The sequence below is a fragment of the Cygnus olor genome, chromosome 8, assembly GCF_009769625.2.
Source record: "Cygnus olor isolate bCygOlo1 chromosome 8, bCygOlo1.pri.v2, whole genome shotgun sequence".
NCBI classification, from domain to species: domain Eukaryota; kingdom Metazoa; phylum Chordata; class Aves; order Anseriformes; family Anatidae; genus Cygnus; species Cygnus olor.
The window spans coordinates 26,936,155-26,956,186 of NC_049176.1; the positions used below are offsets into that span (position 1 = coordinate 26,936,155).

At 40.3% G+C, this 20,032-nt stretch overlaps 1 protein-coding gene across 2 annotated transcripts in view; it reads right to left on the bottom strand.

Annotated features, from left to right (window-relative positions):
• Positions 1-20,032, bottom strand: part of LRP8 (LDL receptor related protein 8) — a 171,163-nt gene that overhangs the window by 31,809 nt on the left and 119,322 nt on the right. For both annotated transcript variants that reach the window (XM_040565447.1, XM_040565448.1), the window contains exon 4: positions 8,623-8,751. In XM_040565447.1, coding sequence (XP_040421381.1) covers positions 8,623-8,751 — 129 coding nt within the window. The remainder of the gene's footprint in view (positions 1-8,622; positions 8,752-20,032) is intronic.

The window sequence follows — 20,032 nt, forward strand, 5'->3', positions numbered from 1 at the left end:
CCTTCTGTAACGTCTCACATCCCCAGCTTACCCAACTGGCTCCCACATTTCTCCAGGATCAGAGATCCAAAATGAGTTTGAATGTAGGTGCAATAACAATCAATCAAAACGATGCCTTTGAAATAAAACAGTTTGCAAGGCACCTGATGTGAAAGGAAGAGTACTTAAAAGAAGAAACATAGAGGATACAGCGAGACAAGCAGCAGAATTCAGCGTAGCCAGATTGAAGGTTATGAATTTAAGCACATACCATATACACCACATCTACAAAGACAAGACCACTGAGGTGGTTTTGGGAAGGGGAGAGACTGACAGCCTCTTTAGAAACAACCATCTCCTAATGATTCCTATTTATGTCATACTAGGGGCACAGTTATTATTCGATGTAAGTAGTGTACCCAAATAACAGACCCACAATCCCACCAAAATATGGCAATCATGTTTAGAAAAAATGCTTTAGACTTTCTACTCATATGGAAAATTTAAGCACTGAATGACACTCACTGCAATTAAAAGTGTAAGTGCCGTGCTAACTGCACTCGCTTTAATAGTATTGAGATTTCTGGGACATTAGGATTTGCCCTTCCATTTCTACTGCTTTGAAATGAGGCAGTACTTTGCTGAATTTGGGCTGCAATGGTGAATCAATTGTACTGCACAAGCATTTATTTTAAACTTTCTGGAAAAAAAGAAGTATAGTTAAGTGTATTTTATTGAGAGTTAAGCCTCCCAGTTACATTTTATCGAAGAAACAAACTTCTTTGCAAAATGTAAGCAAAATGAATCCAACCATTTTATCTTCCTCTGTTTGGAAATGTTGTATTTCAGCTATGAAGCTGATTTTCAAATGCTGTTTTATCGATTAACATGACTCACAACCCCCCTCCCCATCAAACACTACATGACCCTCTCTTGCGTAGGATTGTACTGAGTTCAAGCTAGCTGATTCTGATTCAGTTTTAAAATCATATGCTCAGGAAGCATAACTGTTAAGCACTCCTTAATTAGTGAAATGCATATGTACCCATGGCCACTGAAGGATGGAACTTCTACCCACGTATCTGCTGCCATCATAACACAATCATTGGCACTGACAGTTACAGGAGATTTCCCTTAATAAAACTAAACAAATTCCTGCTTTTTGGATGAATAAGCTCAGAATTATAGCTCTATTCTTATGAAGAAAGCACTTTAGGGACATGAAACACAATCATATCTGGCAATAAGAGATGCAATTTCTTGGCTATTTCAACTCCAAGAGCTCTAACTGTTGAAAGATAGATAGAAGATGAACATCAACTAAACATCTGCCCAGAAGATAAACATCAACTACAGGCCAAATTTTGCTCCTTTGACAGTATGACTTATGAGATGGGAAAGAAGGATCAGAGACAACTTCTCTAGCTAAAGTCCAGAAAGAATAGCAGAATAAAGCTTGTGTGTGTGCACATGTTGCAGTAAGCTTTGGTTTTAGCTAACCATTACGTTTATTTATTTATTCTTAATAAAAACATGTATTTCATACCACTCTTCCACAACTCTGTAAAAAACTATCATTTAGGGTATGTAGGAGTACCCGCATGTGAGAGAGTGTTGGCAGTTTGTTCTCTTTGCATCTCCTCTTTTTTCCCAGCGTACCTTTGCAGGAAAACATTGTAGAAGTAGTACATTCTGAATTGTCTTATTTTATGTGTTATGCTTCCTTCTAGTATGTGTTAAAGGCTAAATTATTCATAGAACATACCGATACGGACAATTTATCTGAAACTGAGGGATCAGCAGTGTGCAAATGTGCATAGGCAACCACCAAAGACTGCTGTGGTGAGCGAGGCACCACTCAGTACTGGGACACTCCATTTGCAGAACACTGCGTGTGTCTCTTCCTTCTTACACCTGAACTAAAGAGTCAGCATCAGGGAAAACAAAGCCATTTTGCCCTAATCTTCTGCAGATAGAGCCCTGACACAGGTCAGGCCACAGCTTTCGGGTTTAATTCTTGACATTTATGACGACTATCTTACCCTTAAGCTTGATACAGGATTTTACATTTAATTACAACAAGCACCCATTGCATTAAAAATGAAACTACCTTCACTTTTCCTGTAAGAATGCAATTAAAGGTAACTACCAAGCTCTTTTTGCTTGCTGTTTTATTTTAAAGGAACTCAGGACAAATATGATTATGGGTTGAGATTTTTCCAATGTAACAATGGGGATTTTTCTGCAATTACTGCTGCTTTTGAAGGAGCTCTAATACTTTAAGCACTGATAAAGTGGCAGCTGTACATGTTTAATTTCTGAGAGCCAGGGCATAATGCACAAGCATTAATCCATCCAGCTGTCCAGTAATTAAACATGATGTAAAACCCAGAAGATATCATTGCTGTGCTACCTTATCTTATTTGTGAAGGACTTTCATTGGTTAAATCTATAGTAATTTTCTTTCCATTTTTGGAAATAATTGCAGATTCCTCCACCATGGCAAGTGTATTCAAGTTACAGTTACCTTTTATAAAAATGCCAGGAATTTCAGGCTAGCCATGCTTCTTTTCACCACATGCTGAAATAATCATGGATAATTCTATTAGATAAATATTCCTTCTTTAAGCACAAATGCAACAGCATGAACTTGAACCCCATTAAAACTGGTGAGTTTCTCAGGGAGAATATATGGCAAAATCTGATCCTTTGGGTTTGATTTCCCTCTGAACTGACTGAGGAACATTACATTGCTGTGTGCCTAACCTGTTAGTGAAGGCAACAAACTCAATTCCTACCTTTGATGAAAGCATGTATTAATCATGCCGCAAAGGAAGACAAAGTTAGTGCTACATTACCAAGTAAAACTCTCTAGGATCTGTGTAGAGCTGGCCTGAAAAGGATTAGTATGGTCAAATACCCATAGATGGCACTGGAAGCGTGACTCTTAGATGCAAAACACAGGCACCTTTACTGCATCCAGAAGAAAATAATGAGATGACACGATGCTCCTTACCGCTACACGATGAGACAACTTCCCGGTCAACAGAAAGGTCACATTTTCTAATTTCTGTGGGCACAGATACAGGAACACAGAGCAGAGTAAGATGGATTTAAATCAGCCTTCCCCAATTCAGCTGGCTCATCACCAGGTGGATCTGCTGGAAGGATCAGGCCAGCTTTAGTCTGCCTGAAGTTCTGCTTTCTGCCAATAGCTCTCAGGTGATGTGAGCGCTATTGTGCAGGTTATTGCAAAGAGTGGACTCGGAAATTTTTCTGCACTTGGATCCTCCAAGAAAAGGACCACTCGCTTCTAAGCACTGCTGCTTTTTACGGAGAATCACACATGTGCCTGGAGCTTTGCCAGAAAGCAGTTAAATGAAAAGTTCCTGCCCTGAGGGGCTGAAAGATGATATACAGCATGAAATCCTGGAGGCTGTGAGCTACCATGGGAAGGACATGTGGCTTACAGCTGGGCAAGATTGTGCTTACTGTTGCTTCCCTCATTAATTTAAGAAATACTATCCAGTTTGTTCAATTTTTACCTGGCATATTGTCTCTTGGGACTGAAAATCCAGAATTAATTCTGAGATATACAGCAGACAATCGGAAGCTGGAATATCAGTCCAAAATTCACTTGAGCCAACAGAAGTCTCCCTATCACTGAAATGAGTAGGAAATCTGGGGAAGAAGTAAAAAATAAAAATAAAAAAGATTATAGGAATGGGGACTAGCATGTGAAAATTAAGGCATAACTCAGTCTCTGTTGCTGTCAGTGAACGCAGCTCTAGTGCTTTTTCTTAAAATATCTGAAAAAGCAGCATATTCAAATACTGCATTAGGAATACATGCACCCACATCCATAAAGATTCCTAACTTGCATAAAGCTTAGTAACCTAAAAGTGTATTTAATAAAGCTATAGAGGAGCTGGGACCAGCATCACCTGCAGGGACCAGCAAGTTCAGAAAGCAAAGCAAATTGATCTTGCAAAGTACACAGCAAAAATAGGTTTGAGATACAAGTACACAGCTATTAGATCTAAAGATGTGGGACCTGTGAGTCATTGAAGCATGCTCAGGTTAAAAGAACATGTTCCAAGTGCAAACAACTTAGTGCCACATAAGCAGAGATTTATGGATTTCATAAATGCTGTGCATGTCTGCACAAAGGCCTTTTTGGGAACAAGGAAACACATGGAAAAGGGAAAAAGGCAAAAATGCACAAGAATATGTTTGAGAAGACCTTGCTGTCTCATGTAACACAAATACAGTTATTTTCAGTTACAGCAGAAGATGCTCTCAGTAACAGGGTTGTCCCTGTTGTGAGATTCTTGCAGAATTCCTGGCTCTCACCCTGGCACAATGTTAAGAGACTGGTCTAAGTATGTCCCTTCTTATGTGCACAAGTTCCCACGTAGTGCTTTATCTCTGTGCTATAATTAAACAGAATAAATCATGGTATGGGAAATTAGCCTATCAACGTACCAACAAATACAGCCTTTCACTGCATGTGTTATAAAAGAAGGGAAAATTGTATACACTTCCAGCTCCTTATCCGCAGGACACCATTTCTAACTGGATGCAAAAACTGGTCCAGGAGAGAACCAGTAACACAATCAGAAGACTCGGGGCCTGTATACTGCTCTCTCTTTACCATCTTACACAGCCCACTCAGGAGGAACAATAGACATGTCCATTAAAGGGATGAAATGCCCATTTCAGCTGTGATGGGATGGTAGTACTTCCTTTTTTAAAGCCATGCTGAAATTCTCTCTGCATTCCTGAGCAGCTGACAAAACAGTGGTCATTGTCTCTCTTAGCAGAGATTTAACAAGTTCTGCAGTAGTTATTGAAATCCAGACTGACCCTGAGCTGTGATGCTTTAATTACAGTCTCTCACATTCAATTTCTCTTTTTAGACTGAGTAAACGTGTTCCTGAACTTATCCAATCTATTGTGAAGAAAGCTAAGGTACATCAGGAGCAGGCAGCCTTGGCCACAGAAATCAGAAAGAGGAAGCCAGTACCTTCAGGCCACCAAATTCAGGACTGTACTTACATTATGAACTGCTGATATCTGTACTAGAGAAGCAAACCAGACTTAAGACTACAACACACTTAGTATTGTAAAGACACAGATTACTTCTGCTCCAAAGAACCCAAAAATCAGTTTATTTTGTTTTTATGTACTCATTGATTTTAAAAAAGGTAGGTACTTGCATTTTCAACAATTGTTTGTGCACCGAACGTTAGTAGTGGACTTAAAGCCTGCTGCTCAGCTTGCTGGAAGTAAGTTACTTAGTCCGACAGGCACTTAGCTAACTACATGCAAGGATTAGTACCCGCAGTTAATCCCTGGTGCAATTACAACCTGTGCAGACAGAAATCTGGATGCCTAATTACCGATACTTTATCCACCGCAGGTTAAATAACACAGCTTCCACTGGTTCCTCAGTGGAAGTTTTTCCACGGGGTGAAATTTTTCCTTTTTATTTGTGGGTGAACAACATACCTGTGCCCAGGTAAGTCCAGAGCTTGCTAACTAAGCAGCTGAACCTGTTGTCTAATGGAGGCTCTTCAGGAACAGCATACAAGACTGCAAGTTCTTTCCTTTCTTGAAGCAAAGTTATCCTAAGCTCCGCTGTGACTTCAGATCACACAGGGTGCCAGTCAAAACAGCTGGTCTTCAGCAGTGACCGCTAGAAAAGGAGAGGGCTGTAGGACACCAGTCTGTTTTCCATTCATGCAAGATAATCTACCAAAGATGTGGCCGATACAAAGCTTAAAGGAGATTGCATGTGCAAACTCTCAGCACAGAAATTATCATGAGCACAAATAAACTGTCTTCTAAACATTTATCCAGAAAAATGTGTTGTCTGTGGACAAGTCTGTCAGCTCTATGAGAGCTGCAGCCTTAGCTATGACATGGTGCTCTGCGCCAAGGGGCTGCAGCTGACAGTCAGTGGTGAAGCTTCGTTAAAATGAAAACAAAAAAGTGAATGCAGAGGTGAAAAGAAGAAAAAAAAAGAGGTCTGAACCTAGGAACAGACATTTTCTTTTTCTTTTCTTTCTTTTTTTTTTTTTTAATCAGGATCTTGTCTGCTACTGAGATAAGAGAAAACAGATAAAGAAGGATTCTAAAAAGAGAAGAAATGGGAATGTTCACAGAGTATCAGTAGATAGGCTTAGTGAGGTTTTATCAGATTTGGACAAAAGGGAGGATAGCTATCAATCCTCCACAAGTGCTCGGAGTTTAAACAGCTAATGGATTTATTCTCATCCATGATGGAAACACCTTAATTTGACAAGCAACCTCATCAAAAATGCTCCCACTCCAGCTATTCAAGAGTATCTCCTGTTTCCTTCTCAAAGTTAATTTAATGCCTCTGAAGGGTGCTGAGTTGACAGATCTCAGTACTGAAGGTCTCTGATGTTTTCGCCCACCCAGGAAACTCAAAGTTTGCCTGTCAGTGCCTTTCTGCCTCACCCCCTGGCTAGAGAAGAGCCCATCCCACCTTTAGACTCCCAGCGATTTGCACCCCCTGAGGTGGCACCTACATGGGGATGACACTCAATCACAAGGAGCTAAATGATAATCAGTAATTCATTTCACATGAGTTACCCAACAACCATCAGAAGATGGTAATTTGTCCTTGGATTAAATTTCCATTTTAAGAACCTACATGTGCACTAAAAATATGGCACATAAGCAATGCTAGAGATGCTGAAACATCCAGAAGGGAAACACTCAGCTATTTCTAAATCCATTAATAGCATCATCATGCTGAAATTATGTGGCATTCAGAACACATCTAAATTCATTTTGGGGGCTACCTCAGAGCCTTGAAAAAAAGAAGTTTGAAGCAAGCAATTTCTAATAAAGTATTATTATAAATAAAAAACTCCACGAGACAACTCCTACTAATGTGAGCAGCAGCATTAAATTAGTGGAGGCAGCCACCAGTGTAAAATTGTTTTAACTTCACTAACTCATAATGGGAAAAGAATAATTTTTTTTTTTTTACAATTCTCTTCTGAACTTGCCTTTAATCCAATTCAATAAAAAAAAAAAGAAAAAGCATATGCCATAGACAGAACACTAAGAGTTTCATACAGAAAGCTGAAAAAGACTTGAAAACTGCCAAAATATCAGTAGCTTAAAGGACAAAGGACCAGGGCCCATTACCAACTTACCAGATCATCATAATTAATAAATTAGGAATGGTTTGTGCACAAGCACTTAATTCCACATGAAACAGGAGGCAATGTAAGGCAACCTATTTCTTTTCCTTGCAAGCCAACCCAACTGAAACTATGCTGCACAAACTCAGAGCAAGCCCAGAGCTCATCCCACACACAGCAGCCTGTTACCATCACCCTTGGACCTCTGAGTCAGTGCAATATGGAATGGAGATGCTTTGGAAAAGTTTCTCTCTAATCGGTATTTCATCAAATTAGTGAGTCACATTGAACCTTCATACCGAGCTTTGTTACACAACTTCAATGAAAAGACAATGTGGGTTATGAACTGGGTAGGTGTCAGACGCCAAAATTGAGTTTTCAAATTAAGAAACATCAGTGTGTGTTTACATGCACTCATTCAGCCCTTTCACCAGTAATCTGCAAGTAAAAATACCATTTCTGATATCACCTGAAATGACTGTAACACTGACAGAGGGTTGAAGGCAATCACACAGAACAAGAGACAAATTCTTAGTAGCCTGGGACCATTTGCACTTAATAGCAACAAATAATTTAATAACAACATAGAACTCTAATAACACAGTTATATGAGAGCAATAATAGAAATGTGATTTCACTTCTGCACGGTAGTGGTAAGACTATTCCCTAGGTTCCAGTGGTTTGTATAAAAAGAAAGTTGGAAAACCATGAAAACCATTTGGGATATCAAAGAGAGCCACAAAAAATGAGTCAAGCATTCATTCAAAAGAAAATACTTGACAACAAGAAGCATAAAGAACTAAATATGTTTAGTCTATCAAAAAGACAGTTTGAGAAATGACTTGATTACACAGTGTAGGAGTTTTCACAGAAGGAAAACACTGTTAAAGAGCTCTTTCATGCAGCAGAAAAAGGGCTAATAAAAGGCAATGGCCATTTAGGGACTGAATTTACAACTGTTACAGTAAACAGTATATCATTCTCTCTATGTCCAGTGAAATCAACAAGCTATTTATAAAGAAACGTCCAGGCCTATCCATTATATCCCAGCAGAAGCTAACCTAGCCCACAGGGCTATATTCTGCAGGAGAAAGGAGGGGGCAGTAAGCTGCTGAGCTACTGGAGAAGAAGGTTTCAACATTGTTACTGAAATCTTTACCACATCACCTGGTATTAAGCCCTTATAATCATGTTCTAAACTGACTATATTCTACTACAGCATTAAAAGAATACTTAATTCTCACTAGAGTTCTCTTCACATTCTCCAGCCAGCTCCAACTGGAGAATCTGTCTTTCCTCACTTTTTCTGAAATCCACTACTTAGCATTGCAAATGTAGAATGAATGAATTTTGTTGGCAGGAAAAGTCATCCTTTTACATGTAATTTGTAATAGTCACTCTAGAACTTTTATAGTCCTAAGGGGAAATGTTGCATATGTATTAACGTATTACTCCAACTCACCAGGAGTGCAACCAGCCTCATCAATGCCACTTTCACAGTCCTTCTGCCCATCACATCTCCAGGACGATGGGATACATTTGTTGCTTGAGTCTCCACAGCTAATTTTTTCAGCTGGGCATACTTGTTTGGCTAGAATAAAATAAATAAAGAAAAAAACACAAGTTTAACATATTTCTAGACATTGCTAACATTGTTTGCACTTTTTAAAAGTTATTTTGATTTTGTATGGCTTAGTCCTGAGAAAACTGGTAATGAAATCTCAAGTCAACTGTGATTTTGAGGTATGGCTGCTTAGATCTCCTGCACATGTTCCCCAAGAGAGACCACAATACTTTTATATGCAAAAAAAAAAAAAAAAAGGACACTATATATTTCAAGAACCCCATAACCCCTTAACTTTAAACTCAAAGGAATTGAGGGAAGTGGAACAGAACTTAGATAGCATTTCATTGCAGACAGGCTCTTGTTTCTGGCCATCTCAGTGACCTGGTGTTGCAATAAACCATGCATAGGCCCCACTGCTCTTTACATGCTCTTGTGGCCTGGTTGCCCATTCCCACTTTCTCCTTACCATCTCAGTCTGTGCATGGCCTGGAAGTGCTCAGCTTTATGCTGTGGCTTTGCTCTCCACAATGTGCTGCTGCCTCTTGAATCAGGTCTCCTTGCAAACTATTCTGCATTGCAAAAATTCCTTTTTTTTTTTTTCCCATACTTGTGTGAAGAGCAACATATCTACATTTATTGTGACAAGGCTGCTCAAATGTGTAATGTTCCACTGTTCCAACAATTGTTTAGTATTCTGGAACCACCACCCAGTTGGACAGGATTTGCTTACTAAACAGACCAATTCATCTGTTCAAAAAGTTACACATTTTCAAATGGCATTTCCATTGGTATTAATGATGATAATCCTACGTATGGCTGCAGGTCTTCTGAAAAGGGAGGAACCTCAATTCTGAAATAAAAACTAAAAAAATCTTTCACCTTACTCTGCCCTGGTAAAGAAATTTATGCAAAGTCTGTCTGCTTCCCAAGTACTGAGCAAGAGAGGATGAAAATTACACCTCTCCATTTCCACCTGCAGAAGGCGGCCTTAGAGGGCTCTCTTACAGCCCCAAAGCATCAATCAGCCACTTAGAAAGCAATGTCATTTAATCCCAGGATTTCTCCATCTTCTCAGCACCTTGAAGCACTTTTACAAGCAGTTTCTAGAAGCTGTGGGCAACCAATACATCAGGAAAAATTAGGTCCTGCCACAGACAAACAGTTAATAGCAGATGTAATGAAGTTTTATAACCCTGGGGTGAGAAAGCATTTTTGTTGAAATTTACTCACTACAGACCTAAATAACATTTAGGAACATTCCATAATCTAAAGGCAGGGAGTGGGGTCAGGGAATCCTACTTAGGCTTTTTAATTATTATTTTACCAGCAGGCCAGTAATAAAAATCACCTGACACAAGAAGGGCTCTCCAGCAACAATGCACTGGGATCATCACCTCTGCTAACTCAGATCTGTGTGCTGCCACTGGTAGGGACAGCTGTCCCACCACGTCTCATGCTTTCCCCTCAGCCCTGGTCCCCTCTAAGCATGATTGCAAGGCCACTTGGAGGTGCCAAGCACTTGTGTCCTTCCAGAGAAGTCAGACAGCACCTCTGAAAACCAGGTCACTTGTGAATTGCACAAAATGGTGTAAAACCAGAGGCTTGCCCTCACCCTTTAGGAAGCTGACTTTGCCTTGTCAAGACAGGGCCGTTCTGGACACCATCCCCAGAGCTGCATGCCGGGGCCCACCTCCCTTCTTTAACACATCCAAGTAACTCATGGAAAGAGAAGGAAAAACAAACTCTGTGGCAGCTGGTTGGTAACCAGCAGCCACCTCAAACAAGAAAAAGGGGAGCTAAAAATGGTCTGTTTGGCCCACAGCCCCTCAAGCACAGAGGGCTCCCACCCCAGACATACCGCTTCTGCTGCTGATATCCAGCACTCGTATGGGCACTTACAAGTCTGATGAATGCCACTTGGAAAAATAAAAATATACAGCCAAGTCAATACAACTTTTTGACCTTCATACAGAGCCACATAATGATCAAAGACAACACGCCAGCAGGTCAGGCCGGTGGATGCCAGGGAGGGAAGGTGCCAGAGGCCTCACCTCACTGCTGATGGCGGCACCTCTGAGGAGAAAGGAGGCACCGCTGAGGGGAAACGAGGCACCTCTGAGGAGAACTCTGAGGAGAGGACAGCAAATGATAGGAAAGGGAGAGGGAGGGCCACAGGCTACATTTCTGTGAGGCAGCACAAGAGGCCTGGGAGGTGACAGTGGCACAAGGCCACTGTTTTCCCCACTGGCTGTGGGGAAAACATGAGATAAAAGTAACTTTCTTTGCTAGATTTATCATTCCAAATGAACTGCCATGGTTTTGCACTTTGAAAGTTTGTCTCTTCACTTCACTGCATTTGTGTAGTGCATTTGAGAGCGAGGTTTGTATTCGATTAGCATACCAGGAGAAATGGGACACCAAAAAAGTCACAACAACGTTTGTTAATCACGTTATTGGTCTCCACACAAAAAATTGTTCTAGTTCTTCTTGTTCAGACTACAATCATGGAAAGGAATTGTGTTTTGATGACACGTAGGACCATCTTCTTCATGCTCATAGTAACTCTGTTGAGAAAGCACTAGCAGATAACAGATAGAGGATCCTACATAAAACTCAAAGCAAAATTCTGAGGAAAATCCTTCTGCATTATTTCAGCAACGTTGTTATTTTCACCTAGAGACACTGCAGAAGTGCAAGTGGACTCAATGTCACTGCCTGTGCTTTGTAACAGGCTTTTAGCAGCTGCAACACAGACTTATATTTCTGTTTGTGCACGCCGCTTACACAAATGCAGACCTTTTGGGCTTACGTGACCAAAATATTTACTTCCTCCTTTCTTCACCCCCTCAGAAAGGAAAGGGTTAGCGTTGTACGTGAGAGTGAATGGTCTTACCCTGGATATTGACTGGACTAATTCGAGTTATAGCAAGGTCTGCCTTTTCAGAAAAGCACCATTAAACAACTTGGTTGAAATGTCAGACACATCAACACCAATTTATCACAATGAACTGCAAATGCCAAGGATGGACAACAATGGTTTATTTATAAGGAGACAAGAGCAAAGAAGACAAGAAGGTTCCATTTACTCACTACCGCCAATGGCACATTCTTCTTTTTCTTTACATGAGGCTACAAAGTCTTTCACAGAACCACAGAGCCTAACTGGCGCCCCACTGTTTGCTTCCTCTTGTGCCACTGCTGTGCTTTTCAGGCTCCGGACATCATGTATATTCAAGAAAGCCCAAGAAAACAGAATTGATTTACTTTCAGAAGACCATTTGTCAGGTTCTCACCAAACAGGTACTCTAAGAGCATACACAAAATGTAATTAAGCAGCTTCTACTGGTGGGAAACCCACAAGACTTTTCATCAACAGACTGAACAGAACCCCCTTTGTGGAAATACATCGTTTTACAGGTCTGAAGTTACTCTACCTCTACTGAAATAACTTCCCATCCTCTCCATACTGCCTCCTTCATTTTTCCAAGGTTCTTCAGAAATAAAAATAAATTTTTATATATACTATACTAAATATATTTATATTTATATATACTATACTAAAGTGGTTTAATTAATCTTGGACATGCCAATGAATTGTTCTTTCACAAATTCCACTGCTACACTTACTATGGACCTTAAAATTCCTACCTCCCCATTACCTTCAAGAATGGTTTGGTGGTTGTTTGTTAAAAGAAGTTTTTTTTGTTTTTTTTAAACAAGAACTTCCCTCCTTGAATATTGTCCTTAAATCTTCTTTTGTCATAGCTGGTGGTCCTGTCTCAGAGATATATCAAGAACAAAATATATGTTCATACGTGCCTGTGTACAGAACTAGTACTTCTATGATCTCACCCAAGACAAGCACCTAAACGAGCAACTGTTCAAAAGAGAGGAAGGGAGTTTTGGTAAATTCAATACTCAGAGCTCCCAATTCCTGCAGATTTACAGTTCAAAAAAAAATTCTCAGTCACAAGTTTGCATATATATTGTATAATATATATACATACATGCATATATATGAGTGTATATTCCAGTCTACACTCATTACTGACTTGCATCTGATACATCCCCACTGAAGTTTTTGGGATGCATAATAAACATTTCAGAATCCATCTTGTGAATTAAATTACTATTGCAGCTGAAGGTACGTGCATTTAGTCTGCAGTGGTATTTTCCTTCCCTCGCCTTTTCTCCCATCTCAATGGGGATACTAGGAAAAGTGCAGAACAGGTTGCTGTTTCCTTAGTTTACTTCACTTAACCCTACAAGACATCAGATTTTCTGCTAAAGAGTGTTATGTAAACTTATGTGTTATATTTAGTTAATCTCCCTTATCCCCTCCTTGTGTTAAGCCAAACCCAAACCAAACCATATCAAACAAGATCCCAGTTTATAGTGAGAAGGGCTTGCATGGGGGCAGCAACATCTGTGATGGATGCGTCTCGGGAATTTCTTTGGCACTGGTGCACAGAGCACATCGTGACTGCACAATATAAATTACTATAAGCAACTCAAAAGACAAATTAGGAAAGGCTACTAAGAAAATGTGACTATAAAAGTCAAGAAATCATATTGTAAATGGCCTTAACAGTTGATACACCTGATAAAAAGTTAGATTCTGTGGTCTAGTTCGTTTGACAGTGATTTCTGTTCAGAAGTTCCCAGAGAAATGGATTTAACTCCATTGTACTGCATAGTACAGCCCTTACAATAGCATGGGTTAGGAGTCTTCCAACAATCACACAACTCCTGCTCTACCTTAGAGATGGGAGGGATAAAATAGGCTTAGTGTACAAAGGGTTCAGCATGTTTAGAATAGATAGCGTGTACCTTGCTCCGATTATCATCTCTCAGATCAGAGTGAAATAATCAGGAATTCAAAATCCCAGGATTAATTCTAATTGCTGGAACAGACTGACTGCCAAAATAAAAGCGAGGTGGCTTTTACAGGACAAGCATGTTTCACATAGATGCTGCAAACAACCTCAAGGAAGAAAGTGATTCTCGGGGGTAGTGCCCTGAGAATAGTTTTAATAAGTTATAAAAAATTGTATTTGTGCACAGCCTAATGAGGTGAGATATTTCTACAGTGGGCTGAAAAGACAAATGACATCGGGTTTTATAGTAACAAATAAGCAAGCTTCAAGCCCTGGGACTTCAGTCATCTGCATGGCTCATGAAGGGTTTCTGTACCAAAGTTCAGAGCTATCTTGGCACACTTGTGGTTTGTTTTTAAACCTGTCCAGGGATGCCTACTTAGAAAACTTGAGCCTGGCTGTAGACAGCCTTTAAAATGTATCGTGATCCACTGTGTTCCCCCATGATTAGTGATGCATGATGCTTTCAAGACGATTCTGATTCAGGAGAGCTGTAGGAGAATAAAATACTCAAAGGTAACAGCTGACCCAGCACACAGACCGGTAGCAACATAGCTGGGAATCAGTGAAGTTCAAACACAGACATGCTATGGGAAGAAAGAAGAGCGTCAAAGAAGAAATGAGAGTCAGGAGGTTAAGGCAGCACAAGCTAGGCATGAATGGAAGTCAGCTAATTAACCCTGAGAAATGCAACTTTTGAAAGAAAAACTTGTTCACTGCCCTAGATCAGAGATTCCAAAGCCTGGTGGGCAAACAGATTTTTGAACAACTTTCAAACTTTCTCACGCAGCCCCACAGTTGACAAATCGATGCATTTAGCTGCTGAATACAGCTCTCTGGGCCCACGATGGCCTTGAAGAGCAAAGGTGAGCAGCTGGGGAACAACTGCCTTAGCCTTCCTCCAGCAATGTGTGACTTACTGCAAGTCTTTTGTCATCTATTCAGGTAGCAGGCTGGCAGTGTCAGCTGTGGGTGTAAGCAGCACAGCCTAATTCCTGTTATCTGGGCATCCAATGGGCACACCAGACCCAGCTCTGAAGCCTTGATTTATGAAGCCTATCCCTCATGACTTAGAAGAGACTGCAGGAAGAGATGTTCTCTACAGAAACACTGGCAATACCTATATTCTCCCGATCCATAGTAATACTTCTTTATTTGTAGGCTTTAGGTTTAAATACATTGCAGCTTTATTAACATCAACCTTCTTCACTAAAGATTCAGTGACAAAATCCTCCGGATTGCAGCACCCAATAAATCAGTCATACTTCCCTGTGTGTTTTGTAACTCAGAAGTCTGAAAGCATCTTGGAACAATTTCTGTACAGATAATTTTAGACAAGAGATGCATTTACTTTTTATTGAATCAAATGGTATTTGACTGTTTTTGTTTTACTGATACAAATTATAAGGAGTTTTCTAACCTCCCTCCAACTCTGTGGCACTGTGATCCTGAACTGTTAAAGAGAAACTAGCACTTAAGCCTACCAGCAACACCACCTCAGTCACTGCTCCAGTTCTTAGACAAGTTATTGAGCACAGCAGCAGGAGCTAAGGAGGCTGAGAAGCTGAACACTAAAAAGCTACCGATAACCACTGATATATTTTTCTTCCCATATATTAATTTCTAGAATTCCCCATAATATACATACCAAAGTGCTCTGGTCCTATTACAGCAAAGCCAGAAGCAGATTCCAGAAGAAGGCTTATTTCACACACATTATGGCACACTTAAGCTCTTACCTTCCTCACTTCTGAACCCTACTAATGCTCAACTTCAACTCTAAAACAGGCTTGTAAGCACAATTTAAATAACAGTCCATCAGACTATATCAAACCATTAACAAAGATCTGGTACTAGATATTTATCTTAAATTGAAGACAGAAACAAATCATATTAAAATGTTTTGAAAGTACTTCTAAAAATCACTTAAGCTGTAGAAATGCTGAACAGCACAGACCGTGGATTTGAAAGTGCTGAACAGATTAATGTGAGCATGCACAGCGATGCTGGGATGAACCCATTGGCCAGCTAGCTTTATAAAAGGAGTGTAATGGGAACAAAAAATATGAAAAAACTCTAATGATCCTCACAGTAAGTGGCTACACATTGTTTGCACCCATGTAGCAACACATAAGGCAAGACCGATGTGGCAAAAGCTTTCATTTCTTCTCAGCAAACCTCACTGATTTACATTGGGACAGCAGGAGAATAGTCTGTAAACTAAAATGTAAAATAATCTATGTAATCTGGCAGATAATATATATGTGAACTGTATTACATCCACCTTCCTGTGGCAGTTCCTGTCTCTTGCTCTTATCATTTAAGCAATAACGAGAAAATTGTCAGATATACTAGTATATATGTCAGATATTTAGGGTAGTAGAGATAAGGATAGTTTGATATCTGATGAACTCCTAATGAATATACTGTTAATTGTGTAACCTTCCTTCAGTACAGTAAGTCTTCTGCTCATCAAGTGCATGGATTAAACAGCTTCTCTGCTTTAGAGCATCCTTACAATTAATAATATATTCTTCCCACTTCTAAATATAACCTATAATGAGAGGCTTTAAAGAATCCAAGCTGCACCTTTCACACCAAGAACGTTTGATCAGAAGAAAATGAGCCAGAGTTTGCTCAGACAGGGGAGCCTGCTTTTACTGTGCGTGTCTGCTTCCCCTTCCTGGTGGGCCCAATCCTGACAGGCAGTGTGCCTGCTTCAGGCAGGTCTGCCTGCAAAACCTGCCAGTGGCAGAAAACACCTTCCTCTATCTACAGCAGTGTCTTTCCATCTCTGGAATTTTGTGCTGATTAAGGGTGCACAGAAGTATCACTGTATATTAGATAATTGCTCTTCATCAAGCAGGAGTTAAGTCCATAAGAATACTGCCATCAATCTGCCTACCAGGCAAGAAGCTGACACTGCAAAATCTCATCAGTTACATCTTTCATCCATGTGAAATGTTTCCTTTCAGAGGTTTTTCCTGGTTTCCATTCCCATTTTTTTTTTTAGGAAAGACAGATCGCCAAGGATCATAGAACAGAAAAAAGGTTTCTTGATGCCTATGACAGTCAGCATTGGTCCTGCTTGTCCATAATCTCTCCCTCATGAACCTTAAGATATATATATATATATATATTTAAAGTAGCTGGTTTGGTAGAATCCCTTGGAAGCAGATAGAGATGCCTCCTGTCTTTCAGAGTTATTATGCACACTTAAGAGAAAGAAATATTCAGAGTACAGGGCTGGACTAGCAGAGAGTGTGTGGTCTGCGAGCAGCACTGCTGCAGCAGGCTGTGGGGAGGGACAGGAGTGAGGAGCCAGGTCTCAGCCTGCTGAAAAAAGAAACAAAAAACAAAAAACTTCTTAGGGATGCAGAGTTAGCTGCAACTCAGAAATCAGTTGCCTGAAACTGTCCTGGATAGACACGGTGGGCAGAAAAACCACTGTTTATTAATACTTTTTAAAATGTCTATTCTGACACACTTTTTCTCCTCTTTTGTTATTGACACCAATTTTTATGTTAACTAAAGCTGATCTTCTGTCTTACATCCTTTTTGGACTTTTTTTTTTTTAAAAAGATGTTAAATACAAGGACAGATCTAGGCAGCGTCACATACAAGCTCTGGCTGACTGAGGGTCCTGTCACAGCATCTTTTGACTACCTCTGGTGATTTACAAATGATGAGGTTGGGGAGGAGGAAGGAGAGTGGCTCTCCCCTACCCACGAACAAACCCTTTTCCCTTAGATGAACAAGGCTATTTTTGCCCTGAAAAATCCTTCCCAGTGATCTGGATGCCCAGAGAATTCCCAGATGGACTAACTGCCGGTGGGAGAGCATACTGCAGCCTGCAGCACCTGGGCCAAATGTCTTGATGCATAAATTGTGCAGCTTTGCTGAAGTCTGTTTGCACCAGCTGAGACAAATTCCCACGTTTAAAAGCCATGAGACCATTAAAACCAGCCAAACACACAGCAAAAGTTTGTCATTTCTACATTGACAGGTAGATAATCTGGTTAAGACAGGTATCTATTTTGATTTAAAGATTTCAATTGATAAAGATTTCTGGACGAGTGAACCATTGGTGGTAATGGATTTGCTTTTCATACGGTTAAGAATTCCTCATAATTCTTAACATACCTGACCATAAACTTTTCATGCATACTTCCAGGTTTCCTTATTCAATGTCTTTTATTATCTGAATACCCCTCGTACCTAGATGGTAATAATTTCAACTTTTGATTTTTTTTCTTATGCTGTTTTTCTATGGAAACAAGGTTTATAAGCTAAACAAACAAAATCTAGCTCATGAAACTTTTTGTTAAGCCAGTGAGACTGAATTATCCTTACTTGCAAGAATCTGACCCACATACCAAGGGTAAAAGCTCACAGATGTAGTATAGGATACTGGGTCTTAAGGGTTGGTTATTTGGCTTTTTAACTTTTTCAGTAGGAAGACTTTCTTTCTAACCTAGCATATTTAAAAGCGGAAGAATAGAACTTTGAGACAAGATTCTGTCATCCGTATGTAGGTAAGATTGCATTTGGTCTAAAATAAGTAATTTTTATGCATTTCAAGTTGACAGCACACCTCATTTCCTATGCAGGTCAGATATAATTTCCCTTCCAGTCACTTAAGACTTGAGGGAGTCTGATGTCAGAACTTTAAACAGCTTACTGCACTAACAGTGCCTAACCTTTCCAAAACCTCCTCGAACAACGAGACAGAGCTGTCTTTATGTAGGTTTCCCACCTGCCAACTGCAGGGGAGAAGACAAGCAGAACTCATGGGGAGAGGATCTAACAGACTAAGAGCTTTGCTGGAAGCCCCAAAGCCCAGCATCACATTAACAACAAGAGCAAGAAGCCTCTGCCCCTGCCTGCTAGCATCGGGGGCACGGGATGACAGGTAAGCATGTGTGCACCTTCCATTCACCAGCCTACGCCGTGCAGAAAGGTCAGCTATACCGCAGTGAGTCAGCTCCTCTGCAGCACGGGCGGGCATCTGTGCCACCCTGAAGAAAACAGATGCCTGGCTGCTAATCTGCTTTTACGAGAGGGAAAGGACAGCCTGGCAGATATTTTGATCCCTGTCACAATTACAGCCTAAGCCTGGAACAACACACACTTCTGATGATCCCAGGCTGGAGTTAATAATGAAGGCTGAGCTGAATCTGTACACCCTTCAAACTGTACAGGAAATAGTCTCTTTCATGCTCCTAAAATGTAACCAGAAATATGAAAACTTTCTCAAAACCTAAAGAATTCTTCATCCTGTTGGGGAAAAAAAAAAACAAACACAACAACCCAAGAGTAGCCATGTGAAATCAGCAAAATCAAGTACCTATTTCTTACTATTTGCAATAACCCCAATATCCTGACTGACTGTGCCTGGAGAAGTGTGCTCAAATCGACATTCAAGCGTATTACCCGATTGCATCAGTCTCTTGACATCAGTAACTTCAGTGAAGGTAACACTGAGGCCACACAGAAGAATAAGACCAGCCTAGAAGTCATCCCAGCACCGTGATTCCAGCACTGTTTTGAACCAATGTTTATTGTTAATGAACCAGGATATATAAAAAAAAAAATCATGTGCAAATTTTGGAAGCATATTCACAATGAGGATACAAGGTACTCTTGTGGACGTTAAATTAACAGAACAACCAGACTTTTCTGCCCAGCCTCAGTAGTGTATAGGCCCAGTTCATAGCATGGTTTTACTCAGCAGCACGTATATACCATGCCATGTGCAAGAGCTCCAGGCCTAGTACGTGATTTTTAAGAGACAGATTTGTGCACCTGTACTTTGCGTGTTGCCCATGGCTGCCGTAATTGTGCATCACATTGTCACACTAAAGAGCTGCGTGCTACTGATATTCCTTTTTCTGCCTCTCTCAAACCTCTCCTTCATCTCCATCCAGTCCGTTTGATCTCGAAGGATCTCTGGGAAAGTGGGCAATTACAGTACGGAGAAAGTCTGCACATGTGCGGGTTTGAACTACCAACACTTTCTCTTTGGCTCAGTAGGAGAGAGAACGTGTCTTGGAAGCCAGAAACATCAGCCCCACTTCTCATAATATTTGATGAGCAGATAGGGATGTATTCATTCCTTCTGGGACATATGTTACACAACAGCTTCCACTGGAAGCTGTTTTACACTCTTTGGAAGAAAACACTTCTTCCAAGCCAGGAACATAGGAGATAAATGAAAAAATCCAAGTGAAAGGGAAGAATGTGCAGAAACATTGCTAGGCTATGAAAAAGAAAGAACTTATCCCACAGTTCTGAAGTTCCTGATTTTCCAAAATCATTGAACACACTTCTTCCAGGAACCTGAATCCCATTATGATTATTTTTATATTTGTTGTGCACAATTTTAGAGATCTCTCCTCTATTTATTACATATAAGAGGGATTGCTTCC